Source organism: Lepus europaeus, chromosome 20 (genome assembly GCF_033115175.1).
Source record: "Lepus europaeus isolate LE1 chromosome 20, mLepTim1.pri, whole genome shotgun sequence".
Classification (NCBI taxonomy): Eukaryota; Metazoa; Chordata; class Mammalia; order Lagomorpha; family Leporidae; genus Lepus; species Lepus europaeus.
In genome coordinates, this window is record NC_084846.1 from 2,143,015 (window position 1) to 2,161,126 (window position 18,112).

Consider the following 18,112-nt stretch of genomic DNA (forward strand, 5'->3'; position numbering starts at 1 on the left):
AAAAAAGAAAACCTAAAGCCAAAATAAATAAAAAACAATAAACAAATTGAATACAAGTTTGTATACTCTGTTACATTTAAAAAATTGATGTGCAATTATTACAGCATTTCAAATAAGAAAGTGATACATAATTAAGGGTTTTGTGACAATGTTGTAAACACATGAAAAATGATTTAACATGACCAATTACAGCACTGCAAAAATTCCAACTATTTTTTTTTGACAGGCAGAGTGTACAGTGAGAGAGAGAGACAAAGAGAAAGGTCTTCCTTTTCCATTGGTTCACCCTCCAATGGTCACTGAGGCCGGCCCACTGCGGCCGGTGCACCACGCTAATCTAAAACCAGGAGCCAGTTGCTTCTCCTGGTCTCCCATGTGGGTGCAGGGCCCAAGGACTTGGGCCATCCTCCACAGCAGAGAGCTGGACAGGAAGAGGAGTGACCGGGACAGAATACGGCACCGCGACTGGGACTAGAACCTGGTTTGCCAGCACCGCAGGTGGAGGATTAGCCAATTGAGCCACGGCGCCAGCCAATTCCAACTATATTATAAATCTTTTTAATGTAAACTCTAAAGGAGGAAAAATGAAACAGGAAACAATCTTGTAAATTCATTTTATCAAAATATAAATATTTAAGTGTCTACTAGTTTACAAGCAAAATGTAGAAACTAGTAGAAGTGAAGTTTCAAGAGTCTTTACCTGAGATGGGGTTTGAACAGAGTATTATTTTTAAAAAGAGAGATAAATTATGGTAAGTGTTGTGGAGTGGTGGGAAATTGCCACCTACAACGCCAGCATCCCAAACAGGCACCAGTTAATGGCCCTGTTGCTCCACCTCTGATCCAGCTCTCTGCCAAAGACCTGGAGAAAGCAGCAAAAGATGGCTTAAGATGTTTGGGTCCCTGACACCCATGGGGCAGACTCAGATGAAGCTCCTGGCTTTGGCCTGGCCCAATGCTGGAACACTGCAGTCATATGGGGAGTGAAGCACTGGAGGGAAGGTCTCTCTATCTCTCCCCCTTCTCTAACTCTGCCTTTCAATGTGTGTGTGTGTGTGTGTATAATAAATCTTTTTTAACAGAGAAGTGGATGCTGTTCATAAGGAGGTTAAGCTAGATCAGTTAATTTATAACATGGAATGCAAAATCAGAGTTTTATCAATTTTGGTCTGAAATCCTAAATATGTGAACTAATGAACTAATGAACTAATCTTTAAACACCCATTTCCCTTGGAATCTGCTGTATCCTTCAATCCTTTTGAAGTGTTCTTCTCAGGTCTGAAGAGAATAATGTAGCACTTGGGGACAAAGATGCAGCCCAGGAGCCCTGCACTGGAGGCCAAGATGGAGAAGACCTCCATGGCCACCATGATCTTCCCCTTGGTGCTGTGGTAGACAGGCAGGAAGGTCATCCAGACACTGCAGAACACCAGCATGCTGAATGTTAGGAACTTGGCTTCATTGAACGTGTCAGGCAGGTTCCTGGCTAGGAAAGCCACAGTGAAGCTGGCCAGGGCCAAAGAACCCAGGTAGCCCAGGACACAGTAGAAGGCAGTGACTGAGCCCTTGTTGCACACCAAGATGATGTGGCCATGCTCAGAGTGTGCATCTGTGTCAATAAATGGAGGAGAGGTCCCCAACCAGATGCCACAAAGAACCAGTTGGATCAAGGAGCAGATGGGAATAATGGAGTTAGGTGCCCCTGATAGCAGCCACTGTCTCATCCTTCTCCCTGGGGCAGTGACCTTGAAGGCCAGAACCACAGTGATAGTTTTGGCCAGGACAGTGGAAACAGCCACAGTGAACACCACTCCAAACGTGGTCTGCTGGAGGACACAGGTGGTTGTGTTGGGATGACCAATGAACAATAAGGAGCAGAGGAAGCAGAAGATGAGGGCGATCAGCAGGATGTAGCTGAGACAACGATTGTTGGCCTTGACTATGGGAGTGTCTCGGTGCTTCACAAAGACCCCAAGAACCACAGCGGTGAGGACAGAAAAGCACAGCGCTGTGCAGACCAGGGTCATTCCTAAGGGGTCATCATAAGCCAGGAAGGCCACAGCTTTGTGCAGGCAGCGGTCTCGCTGTGTGTTGGCATACTGCTGCTCTGGACACTTCACACATTGATCCATATCTGCTAAGACAAGCAAAGTGCACCAGCCCAGCTCCAGCAGTGCTTAGTGTTATGTTCCCCAACTTCCAAAAGCACACAGAATAAGCTGTGGGAAGCATGTATCAGAATAATGTATAGGGAATGATTCCTGATTAATATCACTCATCTAAATTATGGCTAAGACACAACACTATTATTTCTTCTTCATATTCATGTGATCTTATTTTTTTTCCCACAACAACAACTGACTGACTCAGGACACTTTGTTGTAATCATCAAATGCCCTCTATTTTTATTTATTTTTTGACAGAATTAGTGAGAGAGAGACAGAGAGAAAGTTCATCCTTCCATTGGTTCACTCTCTAAATGGCCACTACGGCTAGCATGCTGCACCGATCCAAAGCCAGGAGCCAGGTGCTTCCTCCTGGCTTCCCATGCAGGTGCAGAGCCCAAGCACTTGTGCCATCCTCCACTGCCTTCCCGGGCCACAGCAGAGAACTGGACTGGAAGATGAGCAACCAGGACAGAATCCAGCACCCCAACTGGGACTAAAACCCAGGGTACCAGCGCTGCAGGTGGAGGATTAGCCTAGTGAGCCACGGCGCTGGCCCCAAATGCCCTATTTTATCCTGGTTAATTTATGACAGCATAAATCACTACTCATGTTTCTGGAGACTCAATCATTCAAGACCAAGGATCCTGCTGTAGTGTTTAGTGTAGGGTATCTAAATCATTTAATGAGGCTGGAACCTATGACTCAAGACACCACTGAAGAAGACCCTGCAATGTACTGTCACCTTCAAGGCAAATTTTCAAAATGTGAAACACCTACCTATCTCATTTATTTATGTCTCTAAAAGAAAACTCTTGGTTTCATTTTTTCAATACTGAGGCCCCTTATTGAGAAAGCATCAGGAACATGACAATTTACAAAATTTAAAGGACAGCCGGTGCTGTGGTGCAGCGGGTTAATGACCTGGCCTGAAGTGCTGACATTGTATATGTGCACCGGTTCAAAACCTGGCTGCTCCACTTCCGATCCAGCTTTCTGCTATGGCCTGGGTAAGCAGAAGATGGCCCAAGTCCTTGGGCCCTTGCCCCCACGTGGGAGACTGGGAAGAAGCTCCTGGCTCCTGGCTTCGGATCAGCACAGCTCTGGCCATTGTGGCCAATTGGGGAATGAACCATCAAATGGCAGACCTCTCTCTATTTCTCTCTCTGCCTCTCCTCTCTCTGTGTAACTCTGACTTGCAAATAAATAAATCTTTAAAAAATAAATAAAAACAGTATCAAGGACAGAGAGGACTAATAGTAACTGATACCAGGTGGAATACATCCTCACATCCTGTCATGAGTTATAATTTCCACTACAGAATATCTTGCAATGTAGATTGCAAATCATTGAATCAGGAGCTCATCTTTGGTAGTCCCCAAATCTTTCCAATTGAGTCTCTCCAACTATGAGCGTACTGTGTCCGCCTATGTCAGTCTTTCATTTTTGAAAATTATGTTCTGTAAATTTATGGTCAAGACTCTTACCTTTACTTCTAGATATTTTTACTTGTCAGATGTTATAAACGCTCAAATCTTTCATTTTCAAATGCTTTGTGGCCGGTATATAAAAATAAAGTAAGTTTTTGGATGTTATCCTTATATCCAGTCACTGTTATAGTCAATTACTAAGCTTATTTATGTGGGCTTTATATTTATACAAAATATAATCTGAACATGATTTTTATTTCTTCTTTTCCAATTTTTTTCTCTTTTGAAAATATTCACTAGACAGGATGTGCAGCCTAATACTTAGTCAGATGTGGTTGTGTTGAATGTTCTTAATTTATTCTATCAATACTGCCTCAAAACTATGGTGTGATTATGCAAATACTCTTTATGAAGAAAATTCTGTCCTACTCATAATTTGGGAAAAATTGTTCTTTGTTATTTATATAACATGAATAGATGTTGATTTTATTATTTTTTGCCATCATTGGGATTTTTATTTCTTCCTTTGAGGTACTAGTGTATTGTTTTACATTGTGCAAAGCAATTTTAATATGAAACAGCCTCTTTATAAAATATGGCTTGACTTACTGCTTTTTTCTAAGATACACAGGTTTACTTCAAGAAGCAAAATAGCAGGGCCAGTGCTGTGAAGTAGCAGGTAAAGCCACCACCTGCAGTGCTGGCATACCATTTGGGTGCCAGTTCTAGTCCCAGCTGATCCACTTCCAATCCAGCTCTCTGCTTTGGCCTGGGAAAGCAGTACAAGATGGCCCAAGTCCTTGGGCCCCTGCATCCATGTGGGAGACCCAGAAGAAGCTCCTGGCTCTTGGCTTTGGATCAGCACAGCTCCAGCCATTGTGGCCAACTGGGAAGTGAACTGCAGGTGGAATACCTCTCACTTTCCTTCTCCCCTCCCCCCTCCTCCTCCCCTCCTCTTACCATCTCCTTTCTCTTCCCTCTCCCCCTCCCCTCTTCCCTCCCCTCTATCTCTCTCCTTCTCTCTCTGTGTAACTCTGACTTCCAAATAAATAAATAAATCTTTTAAAAAAAGAAGCAAAATGGCTATAAATTTCCTCTTTTGGGGGTGGTGCCATGGTTCAGTAGGTTAATCCTCCGCCTGTGGTGCCGGCATCCCATATGGGCACCAGTTCTAGTCTCAGCTGCTCCTCTTCCAATCCAGGTCTCTGCTATGGCCTGGGAAAGCAGTAGAAGATGGCCCAAGTCCTTGGTCCCCTGCACCCATGTGAGAGACCAGGAAGAAGCACCTGGCTCCTGGCTCAAGATCAGTGCAGCTCTGGCCGTTACAGCCATTTGGGGAGTGAATTAATGGAAGGAGGACCTTTCTCTTTGTCTCTCTCTTGCACTGTCTGTAACTCTACCTCTCAAATAAATAAAAATCTTTTAAAAAGTTCCTCTTTTTGAAATGACTTTGTAATACTGGGGAGCCAAAGTTAGGCCATTTTCAAGGAATTCACTAAAATTTCCTTTTCTCTGAACAGAGCTTAGTAAATAATTGTTCCTTCTTTTATGAAGGTTTGATAAATCCCCCCCAAAAGAAGCTGTTGTAGATAATAAAAACATATGGGGACTTTTTAAAAATTCCTCACTTAATGTTATTTATGCTTTGAGGATGGCTCTGACAAATCCTACTGACATGAGAATTTGTGAACTACACGTGAGGTTTCCAAAGTGTTAACAAGAATCATTTATAATATGTTTTCACTATGTTAACTTTTTTGGGAGATCTATATAGATGACCTACTTTCAGCCTTAGTATCTCTTATTTCCTGCATTTTTCCTGCTTCTTCTTGATCAATTTATTTGTTTTATACAAGAAACAACTTTTCTTATCCTGTTTATGTTTGTATTTTATTTTCTTATATTTATCATTTCCTATATTCTCCTTTGTGTTTAATTTAGTGTTCTTTTTCTGATACTCGATTTATTCTTAGAAATGATAAGTTCAGCTTTTAATATACATTATACATAAATATATAAAATTTAGAATTATAAATTTCATTGGAATTATACGTTTCACTCTAACTGGACACCAGATTTAATAAACAGTGTTTCTAAATGGAAATATACATCTTGTTCATTCTATAACCCATGAGTAGTTTAGTGGTGTATTTATAATTTCCAAGGCTATCGGAATTCAAGCTGGTGTATGATGCGCTCTCCATTACTGCACGTGGAACACATATGAACTTATGCCCAATGTGTACACACAAAGTGCCTTTACCAAGTCAGTGATATGTAGACCATAACAACAATCTCCTACATTTCTAATAAACTGAGTTAATGCTACATCATTGTAATATTAAACAACACACCAATCACAAATTCAATCTTAGAAAATCCCCACTCTATATAAGTGACTTCATGTTCCAAGCAAGTGTAAGGAAGGGTAGGCTAAGCTATGATATTTAGGCTGGGTGTAACAGATGGATTTTCAGCTTTAAAAAAGAAATGATTTCAGTATAACACCATTAAATACTGTAAGTCTGAAACATTCCAAAGTGATAATTATGGAAAATCCAATATACAAATATTCAGTCCATTTCCCGTATCATCTCCCAACCCCATTCACATATTCTCTGAGTTTTACCAATTAAACCTTTTTCTTAGGTTCTCTGCATGTTGCGTCAACTGGCAATTCCCCAAATTCAGCCACTTCTAATAATTCTACCAAGAATTTACTCTCCATTTAATTCATAATATTAATACTAACATCTATTGGATGAGATCCACAACATCACCTCAAAAAATGCAGATACCACCACGTAATACATCCTATAGACAACTGTGTTGTGCATACTTTCATTGCAGTCAATACTACTACTCTGATTGCATATCTCTTTTTTTTCTTACCTGTGAACTACAGAAGAGCATAAAATACAATCTCCTCACTTGGAATATGGTATATCATAAACATGTTGCACACAACCGTAATGCATACCAGTACATCAAGCACACCCTTTCTAAGTACCTGCTACACTGAAAAACAGTGCCAGGTCCTGGGAAAATAAGGATTTGTAGTATCTATGTCTTCGATGTGATCTAAATGTAGTTTCACAGAAAATGAAAAGTAGATACATATACCTGTATTCACTCCATGATGGATATGGAACTTAGGAGACTGAGCAGTGGTCAAGAGGAGTTTTATAAAGACACTAATGTCTGCTGTAAGTGTAAAATAATGCCTGAAAACACACATGTCACTGAGTGAATGTGTAGACTACTGGTGAAGACACGCATGTCCCACATTTAAGTAACTGGGTTTGACTCCCAGATATGGCTCCTGTTCCAGTTTTCTGTCATTGAGGACCCTGGAAGGGAAGTGGCAGGGTTCCTAACACACACATGAGAGCTTTGGACTCAGCTCTCAGCTCCTGATTCCAGGAATGGTCCAGCCCTGACCACTGCAAACATTTTGGAACTGGACCAAAGTGAAGAGTTTTGTTTCTATCTGCCTGTCTTGTTCAAGGCAGATGCAGAGTAACATTAATAGGGTAAATATTTATTATAATACATTATTAACTTAAAAGTGGAGATTCTTGTCTTGGCAGTTCTCCTCTAGGCCCTTTCCAGTTCCTTGGATGGATGGGGGAGAATAAAGGAGAAATGAAGAATTTCTCCTAATAGGTACACTTACTTGTCTGATTGGAAATCTCATTCTCTGGACACAGAGCGCAATCAAAACAACAGGCAGCCATTCCCTCTCGAGGGGTCTTCCTGAATCCAGGGCTACAACTCGCACTGCATATGGAATGGGGAGGCTGAGGACAATCAGATATGTGTTGGTCACTACTGAGAGTACCACCCATTCTTCTACCAAGTAGGGTGTTTTACAATACTGAAATCAAAATAAACTTAACTTGCACATACATCTACATCTAATTTTATGGACTGAATGCCATTTTTATTGTATGCTGTGAAATGTATGAGAATTGGGAAATATGATTGAATAGCTGTGTTCCCTTCATATCCAACAGAAATACAGCAAGAAAAATCTCTTAGTTGGGAAGGTGAGTTGTTAAATGGCATAAATAGCCATTTACTGTGCTATGAGTAAACAGAAACCTCCACAACAAGATTAATCATTTGGGGCTAGCGATGTAGCATAGTAGGTTAAGCTTCCGCCTGCAGTGCCAGCATCCAATATGGGTGCCAGTTCACATCCCTGCTGCTTCTCTTCCAATCCAGCTCCCTGATAATGGCCTGGGAAAGCAGTGGAAGTTGGCCCAAGTCCTTGGGCCCCTGCATCTACATGGGAAACCTGGAAGAAGCTCCTGGTTCCTGCCTTCAAATAGACCCAGCTCTGGTCATTGTGGCCATTTGGGGAGTGAACCAGTGATTGGAAGAACTCCCTCTGTCTCTCCCTCTTTCTCTCTCTAACTCTGCTTCTCAAATAAATAAATCTTTTAAAAAGATATTTTAAAATATCTTATTATTTTATTTACTTATCTTATTTATTTATTTGAAAGGCAGAATTAGAGAGAGGCAGAGGCAGAGACAGGTCTTCCATCCACTGTTCACTCCCCAGATGGCTGCAATGGCTGGAGCTGTGCCGATCTGAAGCCAGGAGCCAGGAGCTTCTTCCCAGTCTCCCACATGGGTGTGGGGTCCAAGGACTTGGGACATCTTCTACTGCTTTCCCAGGCCATAGCAGAGAGCTGGATCAGAAGTGGAGCAGCTGGGACTCGAACCAACACCCATATGGGATGCTGTCACTACAGATGGCAGCTTTACCCACTATGCCTCAGCACTGGCCCCAATAAATTTTTTTGAAGATTGGCTATTTATGAGTATAGCAAAGAATTATTATTAGTTCCAACACACCTGTTCAATTTTTGTGTCCCACTCTATCAAATCTTCATATAAAGAGAGGTGTTGACCATGTGGAGCATATGGAGAAAACTTCCCTACTTTCACCTTAATTCCAACACCATCTGGGAAATTCCAATAGTTGAGGATGTCATACTCTCCATTCAATCTGTGCTCCTTTTTGAAATTCACTGTGTCACCAGCAGAATTGTTAAACTGGAGGTTCTTCAGAAAACGGTGCAGCTAAAAGAGATGCATCCTCTGATGATAAAGGGCATCCCAGGGTTAAGACACAAAGCCTAAATTACTGAAAGTCTCTTATCATCTGAAATGCCTTGCTGAAGATGTCAATGTATCACAGGCACACAATGGAGTAACAGAAATGAAAGGTCACAGAAAACTAATCATAATGTTTCTAAAATATCAGTAAGAATCAAGAGAAAACTCCCAAACATGCACACCTACACAGTAAGGAGGCTGACTGCTCAAATCTCAGCTGTTGAGTCAAACCCACACCCTTTTCCTACTGAAGTATCCAGAACATCAATCTGCAAAGTGAGGTTATCAGTGAATGAAGTTGCTGCTTAGTTATATTATATGATAAGGCTCAACATCTTTTATGAACTTCAAGAACTAATCCTCTTCCTGTTGGGAGAGAAGTATGGCTATATTTTTAGAACTCTATGATAAATACCTGAAATCTGTTCTCTGAAAACTTTTAAAAAGAACTTCACAGGAAACCTCTAGATTTCTCCTATAGAAAGCAGTAGAAGGGCAGGCTGTTGAGGCCTTATATAAAATAAAGCATCAGTCTAGATTCACAATGCCTTTCTGCTTGCCCACTTGGCTCCATGCTCTTGACAATCACTTATACCCAAGTCTACATTTATGTCCTGGCCAATAAATACAAGTCATATTCCCCAGTGCTTTTGGAGAAGCATTATAAATTATCTGGTTTGCTTAAAACATCTTGACACAAGTGACAGTATGTAACATCCAATGGCAGAGCCATTACCTGCCAAGGAGAAAACACCAGTCCTTTTCCATTTCCTCCTGGTGACATTTCTACTTGTTGAAGAATCATCTCATGTATGGCGTGAGCCACAGCATACACAGCATTGTATATATTGTAACTCTCTTCTGTCATGGTCATGTCAAAATGGTGCCAAGGCAACCATTCCAAGGATGCACTGGGTGGACAGTTCTCCAAAGTTTTACAGTCAAGTTTAGAAATTGAGCAATTAAAATATGTCAACCACAGGTCAGCAAGGAAAGGATCCTCTGGGTATCTGGATGGATTGGCTGTTCGGATAAAATCTGTGAAACCAGAGATTTCACCATGGTGATGTGAGAAAATGAGTGTCCCATGGAATGAGTCAAGTAGGAAATGTCTCCTCCCAGTGGTGACATCCCATTGTGAGGTGGTGACCCACACTTTCCACATCATTATATGTTCCCACTTTCCAAAGGTCAGGCCTAAAAAAGATTCATTGTCACCAAAAATAACAACAACATTTGCTGATGATTTCATGATCTGCCAGTGATACAATGAGGTTCTTGAGTAATATAGCAACACAGTAACAGGGATCATTTTTAAAAAGGCTACACAAACTCCATTCCTGTCCATCTCTGCTCTCAATTCTGAGAGAAATTGCATGCCTTTCTCATCGTCTGAGATGGCCAACCCCACCCATGTCCAACCGAAATGAAGCATCAGAGCCACCATGCCATGAACCAGAGACATCTCCTTGGGAGCCATCTGATAGAGGGAAGGAAACTTGCCATTGTCACTCAGAATAGGATCAAAAGGGCCAGAAGTTAGCTAAAGGGAAAATAAAATATGAAGCAACATGAGGAACAGGCTTTCCAAAAATCATAATCTCAGTTCTGACAGGCATTAATCAAAAGCTGGTCAGAGGGGGCCGGCGCTGTGGTGCAGCGGGTTAATGCCCTGCCCTGAAGCACCATCACATATGGGCACTGGTTCGAGACTTGGCTGCTCCACTTCCAATCCAGCTTTCTGCTGTGGCCCAGGAAAGCAGCAGAAGATGCCCAAGTCCTTGGGCCCTTGCACCCACATGGGAGATCCAGAAGAAGCTCCTGGCTCCTGGCTTCAGATCAGCGAAGTTCCAGCCATTGCAGCCAATTGGGGAGTGAACCACTGGATGAAAGACTTCTCTCTCTCTCTCTCTCTCTCTCTCTCTCTCTCTCTCTCTCTCATGCCCTGCCTCTCCTCTCTCTGTTTACCTCTGACTTGCAAATAAATAAGTAAATCTTTTTAAAAAGCTGATCATAACTCTTTAATTAACACACAATTATTCTTAGGTGTTTAAATTTTAACTGAAAAGTGATCCCTGTTAATATAAGAGTGGGAATAAGAGAGGGAGGAGATGTACAATTTGGACATGCTCAATTGGACATGCCCCAAATGGTAGAGTTAGAAACGTGCCAGGGGGTTCCAATTCAATCCCATCAAGGTGGCATGTACCTATGCCATCTCACCAGTCAAAGTGATCAGTTTCAGTTCACAATTGATCATAATGATAGGATCAAGAGTCAAAGGGATCACATAAACAAGACTAGTGTCTGCTAATACTATCTGATAGAATTAAAAAGGAAAGAACGATGCAACACGGGAAGTGGGATACACAGCAGACTCATAGAATGACAGATGTCCTAAATAGCACTCTGGCCCCAGAATCAGCCTGTAAGGCATTCGGATCTGGCTGAAGAGCCTATGAGAGGATTTAGGCATGGAAAGCCAAGACACTCTGGCAAAAAAAGAAAAAAACAAAAACAAAAACAAAAACAAAAAAACAACTAAATGAAAGATCTCAGCGAGTGAGATCCCAGTGGAAAGGATGGGCCATCAAAGAAGGAGGTACCTTTCTCTGAAGGGATGAGAGAACTTCCACTTTGACTATGACGTTGTCTAAATAAGATCGGAGTCAGCAAACTCAAATACCTCCCATAGCCTTGGCGACTCATGACAAGAGCCTAGGGAGATTATTGACACCATAAACAAGAGCGTCAATTTGTTAAGTCAACAGCAGGAGTCACTGTGCACTTATTCCTCATGTAGGATCTCTGTCCTTAATGTGTTGTACAATGTGAATTAATGCTATAACTAGTACTCATACATACTTTACACTTTGTTTCTGTGTGGGTTCAAACTGTTGAAATCTTTAATGTATATTAACTGATCTTCTGTATATAAGAGAAATGAAAATGAATCTTAATGTGAATGGAAGGGGAGAGGGAGCGGGTAAGGGGAGGGTTGTGGGTGGGAGGGAAGTCAATGTGGGGGAAGCCACTGTAATCCATAAGCTGTACTTTGGAAATTCATGTTTGTTAAATAAATGTAAAAAAAAAAGCTGGTCATAGGAAAAAATCAATCATTTATTTTTCTTTTGCTTCTTTTTGGGGGGGCATATTGGTTTTTATTAACATTTATAGCTGAACTAAAATTACCTGATCAAAATGCAATAGAATTCGTTCATTGCTAATAACTGGTTATATTGTATGATTTTTTTTAAATTAAAGATTAACCATTATGTTCACAAATATTTTCCTTTCTTTCAGATTCCATTGATACTTTTTTTTTAATTTTTGACAGGCAGAGTGGACAGCAGAGGGAGACAGAGAGAAATGTCTTCCTTTTTGCTGTTGGTTCACCCTCCAATGGCCGCCGCGGTAGGCGCGCTGCGGCCGGCACACCGCACTGTTCCGATGGCAGGAGCCAGGTGCTTATCCTGGTCTCCCATGGGGTGCAGGGCCCAAGAACTTGGGCCATCCTCCACTGCACTCCCTGGCCACAGCAGAGAGCTGGCCTGGAAGAGGGGCAACCGGGACAGGATCGGTGCCCCGACCGGGACTAGAACCCGATGTGCCGGCACCACAAGGCGGAGGATTAGCCTACTGAGCCACGGCGCCGGCCCCCATTGATTTTTTTTTAACTTTCATTTAACTAATCATTTCTTTTTCTATTCATCCTCACTCCTTTAGAACATTCTAGGGAAAAATTAACAATGTAATAGTTCCAGGAAAAAAACTCTCTCTCCCTCTCTCTCTCTATCTCTTCCTGAATTTCAAAAAGAAAATATGGTTTCTCCACCACTTTTCTGAGTATTTGCCCTTTTAAATTATGTACTTTAACAGATGCTTAAATCCAGTCTCCTCCTCTCACCCTTCAAAGCACCAGAGATTGGCATCAGCCAAAAACAGCTCTCTCTCCTCATGACAGCCCGCTCACCTGTGGAAACTTGTAGAGTCCCAGCAGTGTCCCAATTTGGGCAGAAGTTGCCGACGTTGTCCCTGTCAGTACTGCTGCAGACCTGCTCTCTCTTCCACAAGTGTAATTTGGGATGCTCTCAACCATCCCTGAGAGCCAAAGGAAGGGAGTCTGTAAGATTCTTCGATTACTGTGTAGGACACTGAAGACATCATATCCCAGAGACACGTTGGGTAGAAGATGTGGGCTCCTGTTGATCTCTTCAATGGCGAAAACCAAAGCCAGAACATGCTGATAGTTCTTAGACTCCAACCTGCATACAGGGCACAGGAGTCCTTAGGGAAAAGACTCCAATTATGACTGGCTTCAAATCCAATTCATTGACTGCTGTGGCCTGAAAGTTTGTAATATTCTTTTCCAAATACATCATGTTTGAAAGTTTTCAGTTTGCTGTTTGCTTTTAATTCCATCTTTGCGTTTATGTGGTCTATTTCTATCTATCTATCTATCTATCTATCTATATTTATATTCTGAGGTGAGTACATTAAGTGCTGCAGGTTTAGAGGTATAATTCTATTTTTTTTTACTTTAATACCATTTAATTTACTGACTCTTAAATTTTAAAGAGCTCAGAAAATTAGTGAATATTATTCAGAACAATCATAAGGGGAGAATACAACTTTCCAAGGGGAAGAAAACAACAGCAACTACTTCTTATGTGCAACATTTTAAACAGATTGGCAATGGTTCCAGAAAACACAGACAAATTGGAACAGAACAGCAAATAGAGTTTGATCTCTGTGTTTATATAAAAGTTTCATACATCATTAAGGTAGTATTGAAAAATAAGTAGAAAAATAAGAAATTATTCTAATAATAGTGAAAGTAAACTATCAGGAATGAAAAACTGAGGGAATAAACTTGTATTTGATGAGAAAATAAATTCCAGAGGCTCCAAATAGTTTATAATGAAGTTGAGTCCAGGAATTAACATATGGAGCCAACACAGGGCGATATAGACTTATGGATTGCAAAACAAACCCTGGCAAAAAGGCAGAAAGACGAGGACACAGATGATTGCATTTTGCTCTTCTTTAAAGTTCATGCTTGTTTCTACTGTAAAGATCCCACACTCAACAATATTTCAGCAGCAACTTCATAAGAATATTTCACAAAGTTCTTTAAAAAGGAAATAACAAGTTAAAAATTAAGATAAAAAGAGCAAGAAATCAAATAATATATGAAGACATGAGGTATACATATCATCAACCTATCTATACCTATCTATCCATAAAAATACTAACATTAACAATGAGAAACCACTGTCCATGGACAACCAGGGATAAATCCCTCTTTTAAAAGTCAACATGAGGGGTTGAGACTATGGCATAACAGGTAAAGCAGCCACTTGCAGTGCCAGCATCCCACATGGGTGCTAAGTCAAGTCCTGGTGGGTCCATTTCTGATCCGGCTTTCTGCTATGGCCTGGGATAACAGTGGAAGATGGCCCAAGTCCTTCAGCCCCTGCACACGTGTGGGAGACCTGGAGGAAGCTCCAGGCTCCTGGCTTCAGATCAGACCAGCTCTGATCATCGCAGCCATTTGGGGAGTGAACAAGCAGATGAAAGACCTCTTTCTCCCTCTGCCTCTGCCTCTCTGTAACTCTGCCTTTCAGATAAATAAAATCTTTTTAAAAAGGAAACATGAAGTGGTAATTCTCTTCTGTATAGTTTTTGAAACAGGATATTTCCCTGGGTCAGGGCCAGGGCCAGGGCCAGGGCCAGGGCCAGGGGGTTCTTAGAGTATATTCCTCTAACAGCTTTACAATATAGATAACTCTGACTGCAAACAGTGAAAATTGTTGCAGATTAATTAACTTGAATTAATCATTCTCCACAGAGTGCGTCACTTTTTACTCTTTAAAATATTAAATTCTAATTTTTCCGTGTATAATAAAGTAAAACTAAATATAAATAGCAATGTACTCAGCTAGTTTCCATCTCATCAATTCATTAGTTTTCAAAATATACTGTAGATCTCTTTATTATAATCGATCTTCTATCAAAGATCTTTCTACTGGAGCAGGTCTTTATCAAAGCAATTAGGACAATACTTGAGACACCCACATCCCAAATTGGAGTGCCTCGGTTTCAGTTTGCTCTACTTCAGTATCTAGTTTCCTTCTAAGGTACACGCTAGGAGGCAGTAGGTGTTGGCTCAAACACTTGGGTTCCTGCCACCCGTGCCCATGGGAGACCTGGATGGAATTTCTGGTTCCTTCATTTGGCCTGGCCCAGATCTCACTGTGTTGGCAATTTGGGGAGTGAACCAGCAGAGGGGTGATCTCCTTCTCTGTCTCTCTGCTTCTCATATAAAATACCTAATTACAGTACTCCTAATTATAGTATCACAAACTGGGAATCCAACTAGAAAATTTAGAAGCACCCAAAAATTGGTGAGAAGCTAAAATTATGCTAGCTCTACAAGGTAAAATAATAATAGGTATAAGATACAATTATGAAAATTTTTATATAAAATATTTATGGTATTTTGTAACACAAGGAAAATGAGCTAGGAGGAGTCAAGGTCGAATGATCCCACTTTGTCATGTCTTCTCATATTTACATGAAGAAATAGAAAGCATAAGCTCAGGGCGATATGATGGTCTTGTGGAACTGAGGCATTTACATTTAGGTAGGCCTCTTTCTCCAAAAAAGACAAATTGAAAATTTCACTTCGCAAAAGTATTGAACTAAAGACATAAATGTTAATTCTGCACATGGAAACATCCTCCCTGTCAAAAAATCCTTTTGTTCCCCTATTTGAATTATAAGGTAATGCATTCTCATGGGCCCATAAAGGCTTCTAGCTATCGGATAACTTGGTGCGACCAGGAGGACCTTATGTAACTTCAAATATATGCACTTCAGGCATGGATAGGGCATCCAGCACATGGTTCTGGAGAGAAACACTGGCCCAGGCACCTCGGGCCCCTGAGCTGCGGACAGAGAAAATCAGAGGACAAGAAGAGCAGGAGGTTCACCGTGGCTATGATGAGAGACAAGCGCCCTCCCCAGCACCTGAGGAAACCCTGCCTTCTGCCCTGGCCAAGATTCATTTCATCAAATTTGACTCAGCCTCCCCTGAATTGTTTTCATTTTACTATTTATTTTTATTAATATCAAGAGAACAGATTTAATATAGTTTATAGATAAAATTCTAATATGATACTTCTCACTTCCTTCCTCCCTTCCTCCCTTCCTCTCCATCCCTGTTGCTTGTCTTTTTTTATTTTTGTGATAACATTTTTAATTAATTGTACAGTACATGAGGTATAAATAGCGGTTTCTATAGGGATATTAGGAATTGCACACTTGGTGGAAACAGTCTCAAGATGCTGTGGAAAGAACACGTCTCTGTTCCTCTTAGAAATGAATGTATGCAAATAGACTGCATTGTCATCCTAAGGGACTTGGTTTGACCTCTGGCAGTGGTGGAGGGTCTAGATGATAGGGGAAGGTGTAGAGTGATTGCTCACTCAGGCCCCAGCCCTACAAATGGGGAAAAACAAAGTATTCTGCCACCTCCTTTTAAAGGTGGAAACACAGTCTGCAGAGGGAGAGAGAGAATACATTATGCACAGGTGCTCGAGAGAAGGGCACCAACAGCACTCTTCTATCTATGCACACAGCCTCTGGACATGACTCACATCATGGCTAGACAGAAGACACTCAAGTGAAACAGTCACTTACTGCAGATTCAGAAGTTTACTGTTAGCTGCTTTGATCTCCTGGGAAGGCTGAAATGTGTAAAGGGAGAAGAAAGCACCGATCATCATGTCTCCATCCTTGTGTAGGTTGTGTTTGCTTCCCTGGAAACAGCTGGGGGAGGCCACACTGGACCACAGGAAGGGAAGCTGCAGGAACATGGGCATGAATGCCCAAGGAAACATCATGGAAGAGTCTGCAAGCCCCAGGTGTGAGGGGAGGTAAACCTGCAGTATAAAGCAGTCGCACATATATCGTGTGGGTGTGTGCGCATTACTGTTGCTGGATGGAGAGGCCATGATATTGCCCCTGACTCCTTTCAGTCAAGTCTCCCCCTTCTCTGGAGGAATCCTGAGTGCTTTCTGCCCTGGGGCTTTGCAGCTGCGCTCCTGCATCCAGGTGAAAAACACAAGTTGGAAAACATTTCTGAGGTCATCCTTCCAGTGCCAAGTCAAACAGCAAGGCCCTGGGGAGGAACTCCTCATGGACTGATCTAGTATGAAGCCTTCATCAATAATCTATTTGCATGCATGCCATCTGAGAAGATGAAAATTGACTGCCTCAGAGGAACAACGTAACATGTTGGGTGCTAGGATCAGAAAGGGTCCATGCTTGGCGGGGCTCAGCCAAAGACATTCTGGTATCAAGCTGTCCAATGTTCAGGACAGAGGGGCTGCCTGACACACCTGGTTCCAGGACAGCCACAGGACCTGCCCTGTGTGGACCATGCAGCATGCTTACTAATCCAAAGTGCGTGTGTTCCTCTCTGCCTGGGGACTTCACACTCACACTGAGTTTAGAAACTCCCCTCAGTGCCTCAGCAGAAATCACACTTCATGTTTCAGTTCTAAACTCTGACCCCCTTGCCTCTTCCTGGTATCCATGATGATCCATCTCTATGTCTCTAACATTGGGTTTCTCCATTATTTACACTTCTGTGAGAACATGGGAGTATGTGGGAAGCTAATTTTCACCCTAAAGAACAGGTTATCTGAAAGAAGCTCTACATTTTCTTTGTAAATTCTACTCCATTTTCCCAGTAAGAAACTGATATGTTTTGCTGTGTTACAGAAGAGATTGGCTAATGGAATAATGTGTAGATGAGGGTGATATGAGAAGGCAAGACTCCTTAAACTGAGATAGGACAGTGGGGCATTGTGCAAAGGTCAAGTCTACACTGGTCTAGTGGGTGGCAGCTCTTAGAATTGAAAATGAGAGACCAACATCTTGGGTGATTCTGCATCTGGCTTAGCATTCCAAAAATAATTCAGCATTTGTCTAAATGTTATTGCTAGGATGGAGTCTTTTGAAATATTTATTTATTTAAAAGGAATAGGAGGATCTTCAACCTGCTGGTTCACTTCAGAGAGCAAAAGACATCTTCTGTCAGTAGATTCATTCTCCAAGGGGTCTCAAGAACTACAGCTGCTCCAGGCTGAAGCCAGGAGCCAGGAACTCCAACAGACTCTTCCATGTTGGGAGCAAGAACTGAAGTATTGAGCTCTTATCTGCTGCCTCCTAGGTGCACTATCAAGGAGCTGGATCAGTAGCAGAGTAGCCCAGACTCAAGCTGGCATTCCAATATGGGGAGACAGAGTCCCAGGTAGCAGCTTAACCTGCTGCACCATAACACCCATGCCAGGAATGGAGTTTTTGGGAGGCTAGTTCAGG

The 18,112-nt window shown here is 41.8% G+C and overlaps 1 protein-coding gene across 1 annotated transcript; it reads right to left on the minus strand.

The window, feature by feature from the left end:
• Positions 1 to 1,190: 1,190 nt before the first annotated feature.
• On the minus strand, positions 1,191 to 16,740 carry LOC133749994 (vomeronasal type-2 receptor 116-like). Its single transcript, XM_062179367.1, has 6 exons — positions 16,427 to 16,740; positions 12,696 to 12,987; positions 9,459 to 10,265; positions 8,459 to 8,686; positions 7,264 to 7,395; positions 1,191 to 2,123 (listed from the first exon to the last, which is right to left on the minus strand). Exons 1-6 carry the CDS (start codon positions 16,738 to 16,740, stop codon positions 1,191 to 1,193), a joined length of 2,706 nt encoding a protein of 901 aa, XP_062035351.1.
• Between the last annotated feature and the right edge of the window lie 1,372 nt (positions 16,741 to 18,112).

Bases quoted from the DNA above. Each gene is read 5' to 3' on its own strand.
- LOC133749994 (XM_062179367.1), bottom strand. From the start codon at position 16,740: ATGGCCTCTCCATCCAGCAACAGTAATGCGCACACACCCACACGATAT. The intron at 12,988-16,426 runs GTAAGTGACTGT...CCCTGTATGCAG, and splicing joins AGTAAACTTCTGAATCTGCA to GTTGGAGTCTAAGAACTATC. The intron at 10,266-12,695 runs GTGAGCGGGCTG...TTTTCCCTTTAG, and splicing joins GACTCTACAAGTTTCCACAG to CTAACTTCTGGCCCTTTTGA.